This window comes from Manduca sexta, chromosome 14, assembly GCF_014839805.1.
Source record: "Manduca sexta isolate Smith_Timp_Sample1 chromosome 14, JHU_Msex_v1.0, whole genome shotgun sequence".
NCBI lineage: Eukaryota > Metazoa > Arthropoda > Insecta > Lepidoptera > Sphingidae > Manduca > Manduca sexta.
Window position 1 is genome coordinate 6,555,974 of NC_051128.1, and position 20,279 is coordinate 6,576,252.

Sequence of the window (20,279 nt, forward strand, 5' to 3'; positions counted from 1 at the left end):
TACTATGTAGTACCTTTTTTGCATCTATTTTGAAATAAGACGTAAATAAGGTAAAATAAAATAAAGTGAGAGGCATTCATCTTACTTACGTCCTTACAAAACACAAGTGCAAGTATTTTATTCGTAATTTGAGGGATATGAGATCGCAGCTCCGCAAACGAATGTATTCGTGAGACCGTCTTGACATTTATATACAAAAAATACTTACCAAACTAAAAAATTGATAAACAAAATTGTAGAATTGCGGTAAAATTTGTATATTATAATTTCCGTTTTCGACGGAGAAATATATCGTTATAATGATTTGCAATTTGTCCTTTTACGAAACATACCATAAGAATGATTTCTTAAAGAATTAGCACGGACGTTAAAAACAATTCCACTTATTTGCCGTAGCGTTAACATTAAGAGTTTGAAAACGTCTCGACGTCGCAAAAACGCGCACAATCAAGACGTCATCAAGAGGTCGACGCCTCACGGAGGCACGTACAAATTGTCATAGCTAATCACGTCAATGATCAAAGAAGGATCGACAGGACGTCTTGTGTCAACGCTTTAACACACTAAGGGACACTACAAATACGATGCGACAAGAATTTTTAGTTCATTATATTTGTCATGCTTGTCATCTTTATGAATTTTTCTAACTGTGATTAAAATTATAGGTATTAAAGTGAAACTCATTTAGTTCTTTTATTTACACCTATTCAAAATATTCTTATTAAAACTTTACCGTCTATTATTTTGCACGAGTTATAAAGCATGGCCTTGGACTACCCTCGTCATCCTGAGATTAGATATTAAGTTTTAGAGTAATTAAGCTAGCTACAATATTCAAGTTGTAGCAACTGCTCTATTCTGAAACGAATATATCAGCCGAATGAATATTACTAGACTGCTAACGTAGCGTCCCTATAAAATCTTAGAACGTTGAACTGCGAAACTAGATGTCATAAATAAAGTTTAAAATACTAAACGTCTGGCTCGTATGCCGGTGTTCTAGTACATTTTAATAAATTGGATGAACTTAAATATATTTTTTTTTTAAATATATCTCTAGTATGCGTTTTATGAAATTTTGAATAACATGATAAATTGCTAATAAAGTATTGAATTCGGAGTAAATGTAATTTTATTACTTTTGTTTTGTGTTTATCCGCCTATGTATAATATTATACGCTTATAGCAACGAGATATAATGTAGCTAATAACTCAATCGACTTTTAGAATCGGACCATCAGTTCCAAGGATAATTAATTCAAAGAAAACAAACTCTTCAGCTTTATTTAATTGTTACTATAATCTAGAATATATAAAATACAGTTTCATAAATAATGTCGTAATAAAACGCAAACTAAATGACATATAATTACGTTGTAAGCGGAAGAAATGTGTGAAGGCCTTAAGACATGAGTGTCACGTCCAAGAACGTAAGCACGTTAGGTGAGCAATAAAGCTCCACAAGGAAATACCTCGCACGACACTAAAAAGGGATAATTTTGTTCCCTTTTGGATCATTTATTCTATTGAGTTTGTCGAAGACGCTATCAAAAGAGTATATAAAGAAAAGTACTATACTTACTATTCGCAAGGGTTTAGTGATTTTCAAAAGAATGTTTTTGTTATTTTTATAGGTATATTTAAAATACTAATACATTGAATGCTCGCAATATATCAATTAATTAAGCTATACCTCATAATTGGTGTTGGACACTAATTAGAGTCTAATTAGTAATGACTTAGCCCTTTTAATTAGTACTGATGCTAAAATTAGCGTCTTTAGTATTATAATTAGAAATTGTATTACATAAGTACATTTGCATACTCAATCATTGAAAGTATAGCTCTTCACAGTTTTATGCACTAAATCATACCATAAAATATACAAATAGATAAATTATCATTCGTGCATATGTTAATAATCATAAAAAAGGTAATTATTATGAAAAATGAACTCTACCTAATGTCTCTACGTGAGGTATAAATGCATCGCCACCTGTCGTTAAAAATTTGAACTGGAAATGAGGAAACACTTGAAGCAAACATAAGAAATGACACTAGTCGATACTAGATGGCAGTGTAATCGCGAGAATCGTTTTAATCTTATCGGATTACATTTAAACGCGTACATACATTTATTAAATAACAAACAACAAATCATGCGTAAATACATACATAACTAGAATAACAATATATAAGACCTTGCTCACAGTAAAAAGTGCTTTTTTTTAATTTAAGCATTCTTTCGTGACAATAAACGCATTTTCTTGGTTGTAAAATATACGAGAAATCCGTTTACTACGTAAGTCGAAACGCAAACTAGACAGAAATCGTGCAGGACGAAGGCCAATAGGTAGGCTAGATAGACACACATCAATATAGACGCTGCGCCGAGCAAAAACTGGAAACGGACCACAAGCAGTTGGTCGAAGGTGGCTGAAACAAAAAAAAACAATACAATTTTAATCAATTGCGGTTTTTTACAAAAATAATAAACCACTTTACCCTCGCTTACCGCGCACGCACAATTTTTTGCTACTTTCTTTTGTTATTGGCCTTTTACGAAGAATTGAAGGTATTTAACAAAGCCTACTGCAGTTTAATGGTTATGAATGCAATATAAAGCCGATGATGTTATGAATTGAATGAGATTATCTAGGTTCATATTTTGCAATAATACTCAATAATATTGTTACATCTAGAATGATAATTCTAAAATACTAAACTAGATAAACGTTTCCAGTTCCAAAAGCCAAAATACTTAATAATAAAAACATATATTGTACTCGTATTCAGCAAGCCGACGGCACATAACTATGTGCGCGTCTAATTAAAACACGATTACGCATTGATACATCTTTAGACGTTAAAAATCGTATTACAATCATCTAACAATAGAGATCAAACAAACCGTCCGCTTATTTCAATATTGTACTGAAATAACACAATAGCCACTACAATTCCAGCGGTTTACGAGCATGTTTCACGGAATTTAACATTTTAGCGAGGCAATAAAAGCTCACGCGAGCCCACTAAACGTTCAAACAGAAACGTTTCCATCAAAACTGTTATGTTACCTATCAATGGATTCGACTCGAATTTATTATGAGCCTTCGCGACGCGCTTTGATTTGTTAATCAACTTTAAATATAGAATATTATTTAGGAAGCATGTTGTGTAACTTCCGTATATCGTTAAATTTAACAACTTTCGCATTTTACAACGTGAAATTCTGCCTTCCATTATTTTTATCGTGCCGTTACAGAGCGTTTTGCAAGGCCGCAATCTCAGGTACACATTCCACCGAAAATCGTGTAGAAAGCAAAAAACGGCTCCATTTAGGTCAGTGTTAATGAAAGTTCGATTAGTTTTGCTATTTATTTTAAAACATTTGGGGGGAAATGTACGATACTTTTTAAACTTATATATTACAAACGGCCAGCTTTCTCACGCAGGCCCAGCATAAAATACAGTAGTAAGAAATTCAAATGTTGATTCGCTTTCTTCCCGCATCGGTAATACATTCGCACTTCCCTGGAGAACCGATGTTAGCCCATTACAATAACAGTTATTCACAGCTCGTGAGCTACCAAATAAGCGTAGAGCAGGCAGCTTGCGCGGTTTCGCAATATTTTTCTCGTGGTAAAGTCACGAAGGCAACCACGATTCGCGTTATGTGCGAATTACACGGCGTTGGGCGGTAGGGGGGTTGCGGGGTGCTGCGGGCGGGGGCGGGGCCTCATCTCAGCTCGATTAATGACATTACCCCTGTACCTAACTGTTGGATGTTGGCAGCAGCACCACACGTAATTTATTCCACTTTAGGAAATCTTCGTCGTACATATGTTGCTATAAACTACCTTTGTAAAGCGCTGTACTTGATGGGATATTGTTGGTTCTAGATTACTGAATCGTTTTTAAGAATTTGGTAAATCCGATATTATGTATGTATTAAGCTATTAAAATAATTCATGCATTGCAATGTTTGTTCAAATAACCAAAATATTCAAATGCATTAATGTTTGCATATTATGTTCACAATGAACTAACAGAATCTCATGACAAAGGCGATTACGTGCCTAAACTGGCACATTAATTATAATTACCACATTTAGTAATTAATGCAGCAAATATTAATCTGGCAAACTGCTCCATCACACATTATAAATTATTTACGCGATACATATACCATTTGAGTAATTCAAACTAAATTGTAATATTTAGCCCGGCGACCCTTGCAAATTTAAACCTCTTCACTTCCTGTGTTCTTATTAATCTTTTATATAATTTTACGATACCTCGACCCCTTTCGTTTAAATTTTAATGCACATTAATATGCTTGTAAGACTTATTTTGTGTTCTGCTATCGGACTTAACGCGTTATTCTTAACCGCGGAATTGTTTCGTCCTAGTTTGTAAGTTAAATATTTGCTCCATTTGTATAAACACTTACGATTATTTTCAAAGCGCTCTCGGAAAAACGTAATCACAGAGAAATAACTTCTATTAGGTTCGTGCAAAATTAATGGCTTTTAACATTTATTTTTATATAATGATTGTAATGTTAATTTATTTAAAAGCATTTTTTTAATGCTTTTTTTTAGATACAATATTATTCGAACATGAAAAATACTTACTCAAAAATATCATGAGGCAGTAGAAAATTGTTCCATAAATACAATTAGGTATCTTCAGTGCCGAATCGTCGTTCATCAAGCCAAAGCCCTTAGCGTACCTGCAAAATAATAAAAAAGTAAATAAATATACTAAGTAAGTACTTTGTACAGTTTTAACACGAAAGAGTTCTAGAATCTAAAAATTCCGGTGTGACATTTTTTCTATATCCAAACAGGTTTATATTATTACCGTTATAAATTTTGTTTCTAAACTGATACACGTAATTTCTACGAAATAGTTTACGGCATACTTTTGTTCTTATATGGTGTAGGTACTGTACGAAATACATAATTTTAATAATAATATAGCCTTATGACAAATAAGTTATTAAGAATTTATCCAATACCACAATTTTTTTTCTACACGACCTATATGAAACTTTATTTTTTTAATTGGGATTTGGTCGTGAAAGGAATAAAAAGTTGATATTATATTTTAAAAATAGTTCTATTATAATAATAACACTCCAAAAATTATGTTTAAAATGCGCTTAATTAACTTAATTATCGTAAAAACTGAAGCTAAATTCACATTAAATAATTGGCTTAACATTGTCTGTTTGAAATAATTTAAACCACAATGAGTAGTTAAACATCATTTTAAATTAAATTTAATGTAAAAATGTTTGGATTACCTATAATAACTAGTAATACTTATAATAATAATAAAGTACATATTTATGGTTTTCATTTTGACCGGTGCATGTGCTATAAGACATTGATTTTTACCAAATTTCATAATTTCCAACGGAAAATACCGAACAGATTTTGTTTATGATATTATATACACAAAATATGCGACATGAACATTACATTGATCACCATCACGTTGACTTACACCCGAGTATATTTGAAATAAATTTTAACTTAATACTCAACAAAGTGATTGTAAAAGAATTCCGTACCATAAACCGCACCATAAAAACACATTTTAGGGAATAGCATGATAGTAAACTAATAAGTAGGGATAGTGATAGTAGTATAAAGAGTATGTAGGGTTAATTTACACAAAATAGGTAATCTACATACATCTTAAATGTTTTTTTTTACATGTAAAATCGCAAACTGTATCTGAACTCAGCAGCGTGATTCATGCAGTTACCACTTACTTAGAAGATAAAACTTTGGAACAGCTGGCGTGTTCGGAGATGTCACATAACGCCTTGTACCCGGGTTTGATTTCCACCGCCATCTCTACGTACAGAGCATATGTGGACAGAAATATGCCTAAGATGCAGGTTAATGTCAAGGCCCTTGCAACATTTTTTAGCTCCATTTTAGCGGTTCTGTAAACAACGTGATAAGATAAATGGTTATAATAATGGTAAATCAATGGCATTTTTTCTTATGTTTACGAACTTACGAAACAAAAATGAGCGTGTTTACACATACACACTCGCTCACGCCTTTTACCCCCGAAGGAGTCGGCAGACGCGCAACTAGAGCACCCACTTTTCATTATGTGCAAGCCTATCGCCATATTGATCACACATTCCAGATTGATAATTACACTTTGCCCGACCCGGGAATCGAAACCGTGACCTCAGTACTGCTGTCGTACCGTAAAACTACACCACACATGCAGTCTTGAAAAATGAACGTGTTTATTTATTAATTTCGAACCAGTCTATCGCTTATCGTTTTCATATCTGAGTAAAAGAAACAAAATTTTAATGGAATTATACTCAATGTTTCATCTATATTTAGTAACGGAATATAATGCCGAGTGCAGATAACAGGTTCTGTATGAGCATTTACGCAACATGTGTATAAGCAAATATTTTTTTATGGAAATACGAAATTATGTTAACGCCTTTTTTATAATGCATGTAGGTAATGCGACAGTCAATCAATGTCAGTCGAAGTCTATCACCTGGACGTCCGTCGGATTGATAGCCGTTAAGAATCAACGGACAGTGCAAGCCAGGTTTCAGACAAGGCGTAATGCGTCCTACTGCAGCCGAGAGCATCACAGAGCAAGTATCCAAAAAAAAACAGATAATCTGATAAGGCTTGCCATACACGTAAGTAAAACGCGTGGCACGGCCCTCTATAACTTGACTTGATCGTCTTTGTCATCACTATATACGCGTGGTTTAAGTATTATGATGTATTTCATCATTATCTTTAAATACTATTAAAATAGGTGCTAATTTACCTGACATATACAGTGGAGGATAAAATAAAAGCAAACTCACGGTAATTAAGTACATTCAATTGTCCAACTCACGCTCTACGCCAAGGTTATCATAATTAAATAATTTTATAAATCGTGTACAATTAATTCGAGATTTTACAACTCAATCAAACTTCGTTCAGAATAAATCAATTCACACGGTTCGTTGTAAGTAGGTAATAATTTTTATTACAATAGAAGGGGAACATTCGAGGTAAGGAAAAAAGAAAAAGAACGTCGTCATTTATTCCCACTTCGTTTCGCCACCCCTTCGTGTATACACAAGGCATTATGGCTTTACGTTATAAAAATTAAAAGAAAACAAACATTATGGAGCTTGTTGGTGGTCTAACGTTTTGAAACACGAACCACTACAACGCTAATCGCATTATTGCTCGAGTAAGACTGACTTTTTTCTACATTTTACATTACCGTTGAGGTAAAACACGTACTTAACATCGTGTTAATAATTCCATTTACTGCCATAATATTATGTATTGATTTCATTAAACATTATATTATACCATGCAAGCGATACAGATATACGATAACCTGGAGGTAAGAAATGTACGGTTAAAGGTTAAGCGACGCTACTTGTTTACACAAATAACAAAAAAACAGCGATTATGCTACTATGGACTTGATCTAAAGTACGAAAGAGAATTACTGACGATAAGTCGTATTTACAAATCAAATGTTAGGAGGTCAGACATTCCAACATTGACCCGAGTGAGTAATAGCAAGATTACTTTATATTATGATGTTTAATAAACATTTAATAACCTTGATAGTTATTTATTACCTGAATAATGTTAACCGAGAAAAAGTACGGCCAATTCATACCTTATTTTGCTTACGGTATTGTTAAAAGTGACTCTATAAGTGCATACAAATTCTATCAAAAACACAATAGCTTACTAACGAAAAATTGATGCTTCAGACTACATATTCACCAAGGAATCAAATACATGGCCTCAGTCAAGGACGATAAATAACACTTAAGGCGATACCTTAAGGTCCATTTTCATACATTTTGTTTCACCTTTAATCTGGGTAACTAAACAAGTATTGGCAAGTAAAGAATTTAAATTCACGTCTAGTTAGTGATTAGTTCCCGCAGTTGAAAGAAAAACGTAAAAATAATTAATAATCATGGATATTTCTGCCTTTAAAATTTCGTCATATTAAATTTTAAAGGCCGAAATATCCATGATATTAAATTTTAAAAAATTTCGTCATATTAAATTTTAAAGGCCGAAATATCCATGATTATTAATTATTTTTACGTTTTTCTTTCAACTGCGAGAACTAATCACTAACTAGACGTGAATTTAAATTCTTTACTTGCCAATACTTGTTTAGTTACCCAGATTAAAGGTGAAACAAAATGTATGAAAATGGACCTTGAGGTATCGCCTTAAAGCACTATGACATAAGCAACATCTACACAATTTACCGTTGTATAAATAGTTTATGATAAATGATATCAATTGGCAGTGTCGGGCGCGATACGAACGATAAAACGGATTACAGCATTCAATTCATAATTTATTGCTTAACAATTGCCACTCTTAAATTATAATCAATTAGTTTAAATCAAGGCAAATAACACTTGTTGCCGCAACGACAACACGCGCACAACTGATTCGCTGAATTGATTTATATATTATTATCATAATAACCGCATCTTAAGGCTGAGAATACACGCTATTGACGTCTTCGAATTAATTTATTCCGCCAACTTAACAGTTTAGAGGGAATTAATTTTAGAAAATATTCTTCGTTTTTTGTCGCAAAAGTAGTAGCTGAATTGTTTCATATTTATACTTTAACCGCCATCGCCTTGTTTGTATTGTAGGATTGTTAAGTCAACCTCAAATATTCGAGCTACCAGATGCTTAGCTTCATAATGAAATATTGACAAAACCCATTCCACTAACAACTAAAGTGTTATGGGCCCTGAGTTTATTACAATCTAAGCGACATGGACCTTAATAAGCGTAGAACCAGATAATGTCAATCAACATCAGCAAAGTCAATACAGAACCCAGATACCTATAGTCCATGGTAGTAACTACTTACAACTGATAGCGAACTAGTTGGCAACCTCGGGACACGTATTGCAAAACAAGTCCGTAACATTGTTTCGGAACTAAATCGTAAAGTATAAACTTTGTTATGGTTTACGAAATATAATGTACGCCGGTTAGTGTACCAAAGGACAATCGAATCAGCGCACGTCCATAACTATAACCATATACGCCGGCATTACAATTACGACCAATGCGTTCCCGCTTTACACAGCTGTGCATCTAAGAGCGCTTAAGGCAATTTTTATCCCGCGTAGTGACTTAAAATAAGTGGAATCGCAAACAAAAGATTGTAATCTGACACATAAATATAAATACATTACTGATTTCTACTTATCAATATAGAATCTGTACAAAAGAAATATATTTTTGCACAGAAGTTAGCCATCTCGACCACAAGAAAATCAAGTATTCAGTCATAAATCGAATGCTGAACGGTTATTACTACTGTATAAAGGAACTTGGAATTTATATTACGCTCAATACGCTTTGCTAAACTTCGACTTTATGAATATAACACGTATACCAATGAATTGTTATGTTTATTAACCGACAAAAAACCGAGAAGGCTCTCAATTCGACGCGTATATTTTATTGTTATTACACAGCCCTATTTCGTATTTGGGCGCATAAACTTTTAGTAATATTAAGGTCACTGTTAAAAGTGTTATTTTTTCCGGTATAGTTTATTGTTTGTACGTTTTATATCGTACTAATTTTATATACGTGAAATATGGCAGTAGGATAGTAAAGTTTAATCAACAATCGATTCAGGGACATATTCACGGCTAAACAAGATTTTATAAAAATACTCTCTTATAAAATTTGCTGGAAGAATGAAGCTGGTATTTACGTATTACCTACGGAAAGCTGTGTGCCATGTACCTACATTATACAAGTCCGTGAATGGCCTCGCGCATTGTATGTTTGAAAAATACAGAAACCCCAATGGAAAAATCTTATGAAATTATTTTAAAATCAAACATAAGTTTTGTGTGCAATTCATTATTTAATAAGTGCACAATAAGTATATGGCCAAATAATTATTAGATACAAATATTTTGATATTATGTCTAAAAAGGAACTAAATATCCTTTTTTATATACGCTATTTTCATTATTTACATTTTTTAGGGGTATCCAAAATGTATTCATTCATAATGTAACACAAAAAGCGTGAATCCGGTAAAAAAAAAACAAGACTTACTTAAGAAGAGTATTCGCCTTTGAAATCCGATGGAAGGGTATTTCTCAAAAAACTAAAAAGAAATGCAATACCATCTAGTGACGTCAATAAGCATTATAAGAGAGAAAGAAAGAGTTAGCACGCTTTCCCCATTAAGTATACCTGATTTTATTGTAGATTTTACAAAACGGTTTCTTTTTTGTATTATTTGCTACAAATACCTACATATAGCTGTCTGTGTCCATGTGGAATAACTGTCAATATCGATATTAAAATACCCGATTGTGAGTTAATAAATCAGTCACCACAGAACAGTTGTATTGCCAATATTGAGCTTTACTTATTAGTTTACAAATCTGAAACAATAGTTATGAATCATAACACAATGGCTGAAAATACACATTCCTTTAATCAATAATGAATATAACATACACAACATAATAATATTAAAACGTAGGTGGTACAAAAGACCACACCAAGGTGCCTATCCGAAACGTCAAACTGATAATTGAGGATGTCATTTATATTATTCAGATCAGTGAACATTGCAAACAACGGCGTATCTCGGCTGCTCGGGATAAAAGAGGCTCATATTTAGCATAAACACTTCGGGATCGGACCCCTGCTATGAACGGGAGAATTAAAATACAAATGTTATTTACTCTTCAAAATGAATGAATACCTAATCTTATTATGTTCTTACCATTATTATTATAAAATTCTAAAGTTTGAGTAATTTTTAATATTTGTTAATAGTAAAGGCAGAAGAATCCTGTGATTTGTTTTTGATAAAATTTAGGATACAGATAGACCAATTTCTAAATTGACCTATTGCAGGCTATATTTATCTCTGAATTATACGCAATTCCTCGGGTAAGATCTTTCACGAGAGTGAAACCGCAAACAACACCTAATGCCTACTCAATAAGACTTATTTTCAAACTTAAAAAATTATGATTTCTTAATGTAACTCATATACGTTTATAACTAGGACTCGATTAAGGCGATACCTCAAGGTCCATTTTCATACATTTTGTTTCGGCTTTAATCTGGGTAACTAAACAAGTATTGGCAAGTAAAGAATTTAAATTCACGTCTAGTTAGTGATTAGTTCTCACAGTTGAAAGAAAAACGTAAAAATAATTAATAATCATGGATATTTCGGCCTTTAAAATTTAATATGACGAAATTTTAAAGGCAAAGATTAAAGGCGAAACAAAATGTATGAAAATGGACCTTGAGGTATCGCCTTAAGCAGATAGATACAAAAAATGAACACTGAAGACTATATTTATCGTATACATCGATATATACGTATGTACGATGATCGCATATAATTCCTGAAACAAGAATAAACATTTAAAAATCAGATATTCATTTATAAAAAACGAATTGCTTTTAATTAATTGCTAACAGATGGTACCTTAATGTTCAATGTACTAGAACTAATAGTATTTACTAACTTGCTGAATTAGTAGTTTTCCGTAACCCGGATCAAGTCGTTCCTATCAAACTAAAAACCAAATTGTCGCCAGTGCAATTCGGCCACATTTCATTAAATTACATAAGCCCTAACATACTACTTATTATTTTAATAACCTCTTAAGACAGCTTATATCCGTTATAATTTTGACTTTGTTAATAAATAGTATCAAATTCTGACGCTTAACTAATTACAATCGTATTGTACAACAATGTAGAGCCACGCTATCTTGCAAATTGGACAGAGCATGAATGGGCCGAATCAACCACTGTCCTACAGGCTACAACAAACCGGTGTGAAGTAAATGTTGCATTTTGTATGCTAATTGAATGAGATTCCTGGAAGCTCAACCAACCCTCTCTCCTCTCTAATCCGTGTTCCTTTAGTTTGGTGTCAGCGCGGTGGCGCATCGCAGATTTATACTATATTGTGGGTGTTTATTGGCCTTGGGCCATATTTTAATATCAATGACCCACTTACGCGATTCCTGAAAAACGAATCTACAGGGAATGGACCAATATTAAATGTGAATGCAAAATCCCAATTTCCGTTCTGGTGATATTGACGTCAATCTTTATGACCGCTCTGAAATTAGTTATAAACTGGAAATTACCTATTGAATGTCGTAGGCGGACCTATCTACCCAAAAAGAATAACTCATATTTATCCGCCAAGGATAGCCAAGTACAAAGTATCTTATATCAATTGTCATATCGATCTGTTCAACTTTAATTTAATAACAAGGTCAATTTTCGCACTTATTCTAGCAACCATATTTATTTTTTTATATGAATGAGTAGACTGTCTATCAAATGCTTGTTTGGATTTTATGAATAACCGAGCCAATATAAATCAGGTTATTGGCCGGGTACAATATATTTAGTAACCAGGTTGTTATATTATTATTTTGATTATAAAAAAAGAACCTCGGTTATGTCAGGCCACGCGCAATATGAAGGCCGTACTCCGTAGATGTCCGTCCCAATATATAGATCAAGAATGGCGATTTACGCTTCCTACTTTAAACAACTTCATCTAAAGAAAATCATTATAACTATTAGTCTAAAGTCTCTACTCTCGAAACAATTCCACGGTCAAACAGACACCACTGTTCCCAACTCTCTTTTGCCAAACCCGCAATACATGACTATTTAAACCGCTAAAAGCCTGATTTTCCAGGGAGCTTTTTTAGATGCTTAGGTTCATAATTTATTCAGCGTTTTAGTTAACGTTTTTTTAGGTCGCAGAAGTAAAATTTTTTCGACAATCTCTATGTCTCACAGTACTATTTTAGCTATCATTTTAGCCGACAATGGCGATCTTCTGCGACAAAATGAGTATAATGTTTTAGTGAATTAACGTATTCCTCCCGCTTATTGTTTTCAACTTATCCACTAACAAAAGAAACACCAGCTACGAAAACCAATATTTCTCCGGTAAAAAGGGGGTCTGAATTAGAACTTTGTTCTGGAGGAAACAACAAAACCTGAGCATCTTCGGAAATCGTAGATTATGCGCAGAACCGGTTTCAAAATCTCCAAACTTATTTATAATGTAAATGTTTAAATGTTTAAATACGTCTAAGTCCCAGTGGCTTTTTTCGACCTATCGACCTATGGCCCGATTTTAAGAACAAATGACTTATTATGATTGGTTTATTCCCAGAATTATTGGATCGAAGATTGGGATTGGGATCATTTATTGAAAATTGTTAAAAGTTGGCAACACTGGACAGACCGACAGGCGGTCGAAAGAACTAACATGACAAAATTATTATAAGGATTCGTTGTTGACCAAAAATAAACTCGTAAAAGCCAGTTAAAAACAGTGAAAGAGAAAAAAATGTATATTAATGTTTTAAAAAATAAAAAACGAATATTAACTTTTTTTAAATAGTAAAATTGGTCACAATGTCGCTTAAAAGTGCAATTTTTGTCTTGTATAAACTATACTCCCTTTAAAATATTTTTCTATATTTAGTTTCCGTTTATTATTTTATTATGCACCATAAGCACTCATTATAATTCCATAATTTATTTGCTATTCTGAATATAAAAATATTTCCAAACGAGTTTACTGCTTTTTATTTTCATACCTATTTCATAAAATATATTTTTCTGAACGAAATTTAACAACGAATGTCAAATTTATTAAGGACGAACTTCACATCAACAACGATTTCCAAAGTGCCTGTACACTGCTATTTGCTGACACAGTGCCACGGTAATATGGGCCTGAATTCTAAGAATTTTAGACACAGTGTAAACAGTTGGAAATCGTCCACTGCAAACAAACTGCTCATAATTATTAAGTCATGCCAACATGACGAACAAACGAGACGTTTCCATAACGAAGGATGTGAAACATCTTTTTTAATGAATAACATTTATAACGTACCTTTTCGTTTCGCAACACTATACAAATAACAAAAAAATTATAAAATATTTAAAAATGTTTCTAGAACATATATATTACAAGTAAGTTACAAGTACTACAGAAAGAGATAACACTATTAGAGTAAGGAGTTACAACGAGCGCCACATTGCATAGGACGCCCTATATCGCAGAATATGGTTCCGTTATGTTGGTAGCCTTGCTTTAGTTCACCATCGCGACCGCAACGCAGCGTTGGCGTCGTGCAACACCTTTCATTGTATTGACTATTGACTGATTCTGAATACAGAGAATAATGTATAAAGTTAATTTGTCATATTATTATCTTAGTTCTTATTAAAATATATAGTAGTATGTTTAGTTTAAGTGGAATTATGCCTCCGTTTACGTGAATGTGAAAGAAGAACAGCCCGTGGAGTGCTACGCGGCCATTTTACTTGCAATGCGGCAACGGTGTACGATCCGCCATTGGAAACGGCCTGTGTCTTTTTCTCAGTGCAAGATTTGTATTTTGTCGATTGTTGCGGTATAGAATCGACGGTTAATCATGTGTGGTAAAAGTGTAGTGCGGACTTTAGTGTAGTGAAGCACGGTGGTCGGGTGATTCGAATAATGTGCGAACGATGGAAAACGAAGTAAAGCAGCGCAATCAGAGAAATAGGCGAAGGGAGCGGGCACAGCGCATGCAAGCACAGCGAGAGAGCAAAGTTAAGGATGGGGACAGTGGCGAGGACGAGTCTCCGGCCCGAGAGAAGCCGCCTCGTCCTCCTGCCAGGAGGAAGAAGTCGCGGGAGCCGCTTGGAGAAGAAGATATCATCGACGGTTTCGCCATAATGGCATTTCGCACATACGAGGATCTAGAGGTGAGTGCCCAATAACGTAACCAGACTCATTAATCTTACCAGCAGATGTCAGAGCAGGGTTGAAACACATTTATTTAATTACATATTTATCGGGGTAACTATCTATGTTCTGCATGGAATACCTACATTGTTTACATTTGCATAATGAATGACCTACAAACTTTACAATTATGGTTTTATGTGTGTATATTACAAATTGATTACTAATTCGATTAGTGCAATAAAGCTGATAGCGATTGGTTACATACAAAGTGTGCACTTTTACTAGTCACATATCTAATCGATTCCGTACACCAGGATGTACAGATTCTTTATTTGTAGCCCCATTATAAAAACGGCGCTCCGTAATGGCTTTCAACGTCGCCTCGGAAGTGCATTGACCCAACGAATGAACCCTTCGTGGAGAAATAAGAAAGTGTATATGTTATTCTATAATTATTATTATATTTTAAGATACCACCAATATTAATAACTGTATGATTAACAAAACAAAACTCAACTTCTTAAATAAAGTGATCTGTGCAATGGTACACGGTATAATGATGGAGTACACAGTTGTATGTATGTGGCTGGGTGTGTTTAGTGTGCAGTGTGTACACAGCACACACATTATGTAGTGAGCAGCTGACTGCCGAGCACGGTTGCCGGAGCGCCGAGCGGCGCGATCTCGGCGGGCGAGGTGCACTCGCGGTCTCCCACAAAGTGTAAATTTGGTCTAAGTGGCTTTCGCTCGTTTGTGCTCATTTATCGCGCCGTCCTCGAATGGCAATATGTTGTGTACGCTGAAGTCTCGTATGCTCACAATAAAACTACATTCCCCACTATCGTTTTAAATTATGGTGACAGGCTTGCAGTTTGTGGTTCGTTGAAGCGGCGCGCGCGTATATTATAGGCCTGAACAGGTTCCTTTGCTCCTATTTAATTCACCTCATGCGGTGTCTACGCTTATGCAATTTTACTTACAATAGCCGTGCATTAATTTGCACATGAAACAACTCATTCTTTATTCGTATAGGATCCGCCAATGAAAACGCTAGGTGGTAGCTAGTATCTATCTAATACTTTTTGCAAATTAATATATTCGTACTACAAATAATAAATAGTTATTGCCCTCTTGAGTAATAGATAAAAGTAATCACCTCCTTCGGTAACACAGTTGAGGGAAAGCGATTTGCTTGTTTACTCAAGTAGATGGGTATTGAAGCAAATAACTACTCAATGCAAACAACTGTAATCAAGTATTTCCAACGTGTTGGATTTGTACTGTATGCTGTACCTAGATACCTAATCTTCGTATTATAAATGTGCTCAGTTACATAGGTAGAATATCTAACTAACCCCATTGATCATAATTTAAAACCTATTCAGTTACGTTTTGAATTAATTTAATGTGCTTCTATCTATAAATATTCGAAAACGAGGTTAAGTAATGTTGTAACATAAATAAAGCGGCATTATTTGAACTAACTTTTCAAAACAAGTGGTACCGAGATGACGAAAAAGCAACGCTCATTGTTATAACATTATCACTTTACAGGTTTTGTTAAATTTAGACGTGGCATGGAATTTCAATATGCCTACTTTGTTTGTTCAAAAAAGTTTCTTAACCGTTTATTTCTTTGGAAATCAGTTATATTCAAATGTTTACGACAAATTCCTTTATCGACCGTGGCGTCGTATAAACCGATATTGATCTAAATGTATAAAGTATTTGTGATATTTATTCATTGGAACAACAATTTTCTTATATTTTTTAAACGTAAATACATTTGTATAATTGTGAGAAAATAGGTAAGTATAGATAGCATTTAAACCAGTCGAGCGTGACGGCTGTCATCTGACGCCTGTGGAGCAGCGAATTGTTACCTCACTGAATATCTAACGCTGGTGCTCACCACTCGAGTATTTTCCCACGCCACCACTACCTACGAACGTTTACCATTACTGTATTAAATAAATAAACAAATTATTTAACTCCCCGACGCCGACGGACCGTGCCCGGTGAAAGAAACTTTGCGGTTGTTTTGTTACAGAAGAGCTAAAGAAAATGTTTGTTGTTCCCAGTTGTGATTGGGGATTTTATCGCACCTATGCTTTAAATTTATATCCGTTATTATAATCCTTACGTGTCGAATCCTCACCCGAAAGCCGCGATCAACGGATTGCTTGTATAATTTAATGTCGTTATATCCTAAAAGGTTGACCTTTTAACTTCACTAAAACGCAATTTTGTGTTTTTTTTTTTTCACCTTTTCCCATCCTAGATGTTATACAAATTTAATTCTGTTCGCCGAAAATAGTTTGTGTAGTTATTTACAACTTTCAAGTCTAATCACAAGTTTCGCCGCCCTAGCGAATCTTGTGACGAAGAAAAACGACTATTGGACTTTTTTAACAAAAATAAAAAATGAAGCACGTTCAAAATTAATTTCAAAAGTTTGACAAGACCCATCTACCTGATAAGCGGTCGAGGAAGATCAGAATTTATAAAAAGAAGTAGCCGACGTGAAATATGAAACGTCCGAGCCATTTTAATATTTAAAGAAAGCATAAAAATAACAATGGTTAATTTAAATTTTGTAACAACCCTGGCAATGTGATAATTAATAACCCATAAATTCTTTAAAGCTCCTTAGTGACTTACTCCAAAGAATAACGGTACCCTTGCTCGTATTTTTAATAAAATGATGGTATAACATTTAAGCAATTCCTGAAATTGATCGTATTTCGAGTTAGTAATTAACGGTCACAAAATATCCTTGTTATATATGAGCGATAAGGTTTACCTTGAATTACATTTTTTATAGATACTGCATGAACCGTCTCATGATTAAAAGTATCGCGGACCAAGCCCACTTTAATTTATAAAAGCAATGTAATATAAAGTATACCGGTTTTAATTTTCGAAAAACCAGTGCCGAGTATTGAAAAATATTATACAAAATTCTATTTAAAAAGTTGAGAACATCGCCACGGCCTTTGGAGCCCTAAGCTTAGAAATCGGAAGCCCTTCGGTCATCCAGTCACACTTCTCATAGCTCCACGTTAGCACCATGCCACATATATAGGTACATAGCTGGTTTAAGTTTAAACAGCTTTGTTTTGCCTTTATTGGCTCATTGTCGGCGGCCCCTTAAATGTTTTCTCTCTACTTGAATTTTCTCCAAACGGCCCGGGTCTGTAACTTTCACATTAAAACACTTTGATGTTCAGAATGTTCTTAAACGTTGTTCTTTACATGATTAGACGGGTGATTTATCATCGCTTTGTAATATTTTTATTATGTACAACAGTCTTATTAATGATAGATTAAATTAATGGAGTAAGGTGTACGCTGTTTGATAAGTCGAATACAATTTTATCAGGCAGTATAAATGTATTCGATACGTAATTAATATAAAAAGTCCAGATAAAAATTAAGCACATAATTTATGTACATACCTTCTAGCAAACCGGCACAATTAAACACAGTCGCGTTTTCGCAATGTGTCGTTCTTTAGTTTAAAATATAAAATTCAGAAATTGAATCCTTAAGGAGTGGGCAGATTCGAAACAAGTACACTCATAATTTACCGAACTTATTATCGTTTCATGATGGCAATGTGGATATTTGTATAATATACAATTCGGTTATTTAAATGTAAGGTTAATTTTACGAAACGATGCCGTAGTCTAACAAATTTATTTTATTGTATTTATGTTGATACAAGATTATAGATTATTCTATCTTGTCATCAAGGTTCATAAATATTTATAAGGCATTACCATTGACAGTTATGCAATTATATCTAGATTAGTTTTGATATCAGTCATAAAAGATTAAATATGAAATGTTGGCTACGTTGTATAATAAAAGTAATTCGAGTTTATTAACGTATGAATGAGTTCGGTAGCCAAGATTATACCGACATTTTGAAGACTACACTGGTGGGTGGCAAATTGCCGTCGGCCAGCAAGCCAGTAACTAATCTTCAAGCGTACGCCTCCAGTCATTAGTTTTATAAAGAAATTGCCATTTTAAAATGTTACAGAATAAATATTTCATGTTCCATTTTCATATTTATGCTATTCATAATATTTGCGTTACTATTGCCGTAAATGGGTATACTATATGATCACGATTTAATATTGTCTATGAATCTAATATGGTGGTGTGTAAATAGTGAACATAAACTTGTAACATTTATAAATATTTGTTTTGTTGTATCAATTCAATTTGTGCCCGACAAATTGAATTATTCCCTTGGTCATTATAAAGTAATAACTGCAAACTGTACATAGCTGATGCTTTTAGGACTCCGTATCAAATTATTATGTTTAGTCCGTATTTTTATCCTCATTTTTTCTGATATGTAATAAGTAAATTGGCCTTGGTGGTTTATTTTTCCATGTTTCATTTCGTCACAGTAAATAGATGCCGCAACATAACAATATTTTTGTTCGCAATTTATACAAGTAAAGTTATACAACGGCTTATTTCATTACGAAATGTTTGTACAAAATATAATAACATGAAACCCGCTACTTTACTTTTTGCTTCAAAGTTTGAAATCATTTTCAGAGATATTATATTACGTAAACGATTATACTTTGTAAATGATTATATATTTGAGATTGGTCGAAAAAAGCAATTGGACTCGTTTATTGAATATGGATGTAAATCATAATTAAAAATACACATAATGTAAGTCATATTTATGTGTTGAAGTTATTTATTATAGCTGTTGGTTTGTTCCTACTAACATCCCGACTCCCTGTCGCCCACCGAGCGGAGTCTCAGTGCATCTGGCAGCAATATTTACTTGCGGCGAATCCACACTACTATCGCAACTAATCCTTTGATATGTCTCTCGCAATGTGAACTTGTTTAGCTTGTTGTAGACACTTCAGGTAATTGAATACTTACATCATCCCGGAATGTAAGAAATGTTCGCCCGCTTGTAAAACATTACACAACTAATTGACGCTTGTGTATATTAATGACTTTCTTTTTCAAATATCAACGTTATTTAATCTAATCGCACGCGCAATTTGTAGTTAATTGGCGTCCATTTGAAGCGTTCTTGCGTCTCAATAATCTCAATCACGTCATCTCAATTTTTCGCTATAATAAATGTTAATTATATATAATAATAAATAAATTTATTCGTTATAAAAACTTTATAAAACTCGTTAAGTTTATTGGGTATACATCTTTGAATATATATGAATATATGATTAATGCTCTACTTAAATTTATTTGCATATTAACACATTAAATGAATATAAATGCATTTAAGCGCTAATGGTTACGAATAAATAAAAGTATAAAAATAAATGATAAAATTTATAGTTTTTGTTTTTATGATTCTACATGGATACATCTGAGGTATTCATCATCTTTTTTTTTCTACTACCATACAATGGCCTTCA

The 20,279-nt window shown here is 33.6% G+C and overlaps 2 protein-coding genes across 13 annotated transcripts in view; one reads left to right on the plus strand and one right to left on the minus strand.

Annotated features, from left to right (window-relative positions):
- Window positions 1-1,270: 1,270 nt before the first annotated feature.
- Window positions 1,271-14,144, minus strand: LOC115456116 (vitamin K epoxide reductase complex subunit 1). 7 transcript variants are annotated; one of them, XM_037438606.1, is made up of 4 exons: window positions 14,008-14,144; window positions 5,786-5,962; window positions 4,638-4,735; window positions 1,271-2,436 (listed from the first exon to the last, which is right to left on the minus strand). In XM_037438606.1, exons 2-4 carry the CDS (start codon window positions 5,950-5,952, stop codon window positions 2,234-2,236), a joined length of 468 nt encoding a protein of 155 aa, XP_037294503.1. In that variant the 5' UTR covers window positions 5,953-5,962; window positions 14,008-14,144; the 3' UTR covers window positions 1,271-2,233. The 7 variants fall into 7 exon arrangements, with proteins under 7 accessions (XP_037294503.1, XP_030040871.1, XP_030040876.1 ...); XM_030185011.1 differs by lacking the exon at window positions 14,008-14,144 and adding an exon at window positions 10,353-10,387; XM_030185016.1 differs by lacking the exon at window positions 14,008-14,144 and adding an exon at window positions 10,149-10,170.
- Window positions 14,145-14,211: 67 nt separating this feature from the next.
- The window catches only part of LOC115456073 (autism susceptibility gene 2 protein), a 56,697-nt gene continuing 50,629 nt past the window's right edge, over window positions 14,212-20,279 (plus strand). For all 6 annotated transcript variants that reach the window (XM_030184929.2, XM_030184933.2, XM_030184931.2 and 3 more), the window contains exon 1: window positions 14,212-14,867. In XM_030184929.2, coding sequence (XP_030040789.1) covers window positions 14,628-14,867 — 240 coding nt within the window. In that variant the 5' untranslated portion in view covers window positions 14,212-14,627. The remainder of the gene's footprint in view (window positions 14,868-20,279) is intronic.

Coding starts and splice junctions, on each gene's coding strand:
- LOC115456116 (XM_037438605.1), bottom strand. CDS start 6,169: ATGTGTGATCAATATGGCGATAGGCTTGCACATAATGAAAA. Junction 4,736..5,785: donor TCCAAAGTTTTATCTTCTAA/GTAAGTGGTAAC, acceptor ATTATTTTGCAG/GTACGCTAAGGGCTTTGGCT. Junction 2,437..4,637: donor CTGCCTCATGATATTTTTGA/GTAAGTATTTTT, acceptor TTTTTGTTTCAG/CCACCTTCGACCAACTGCTT.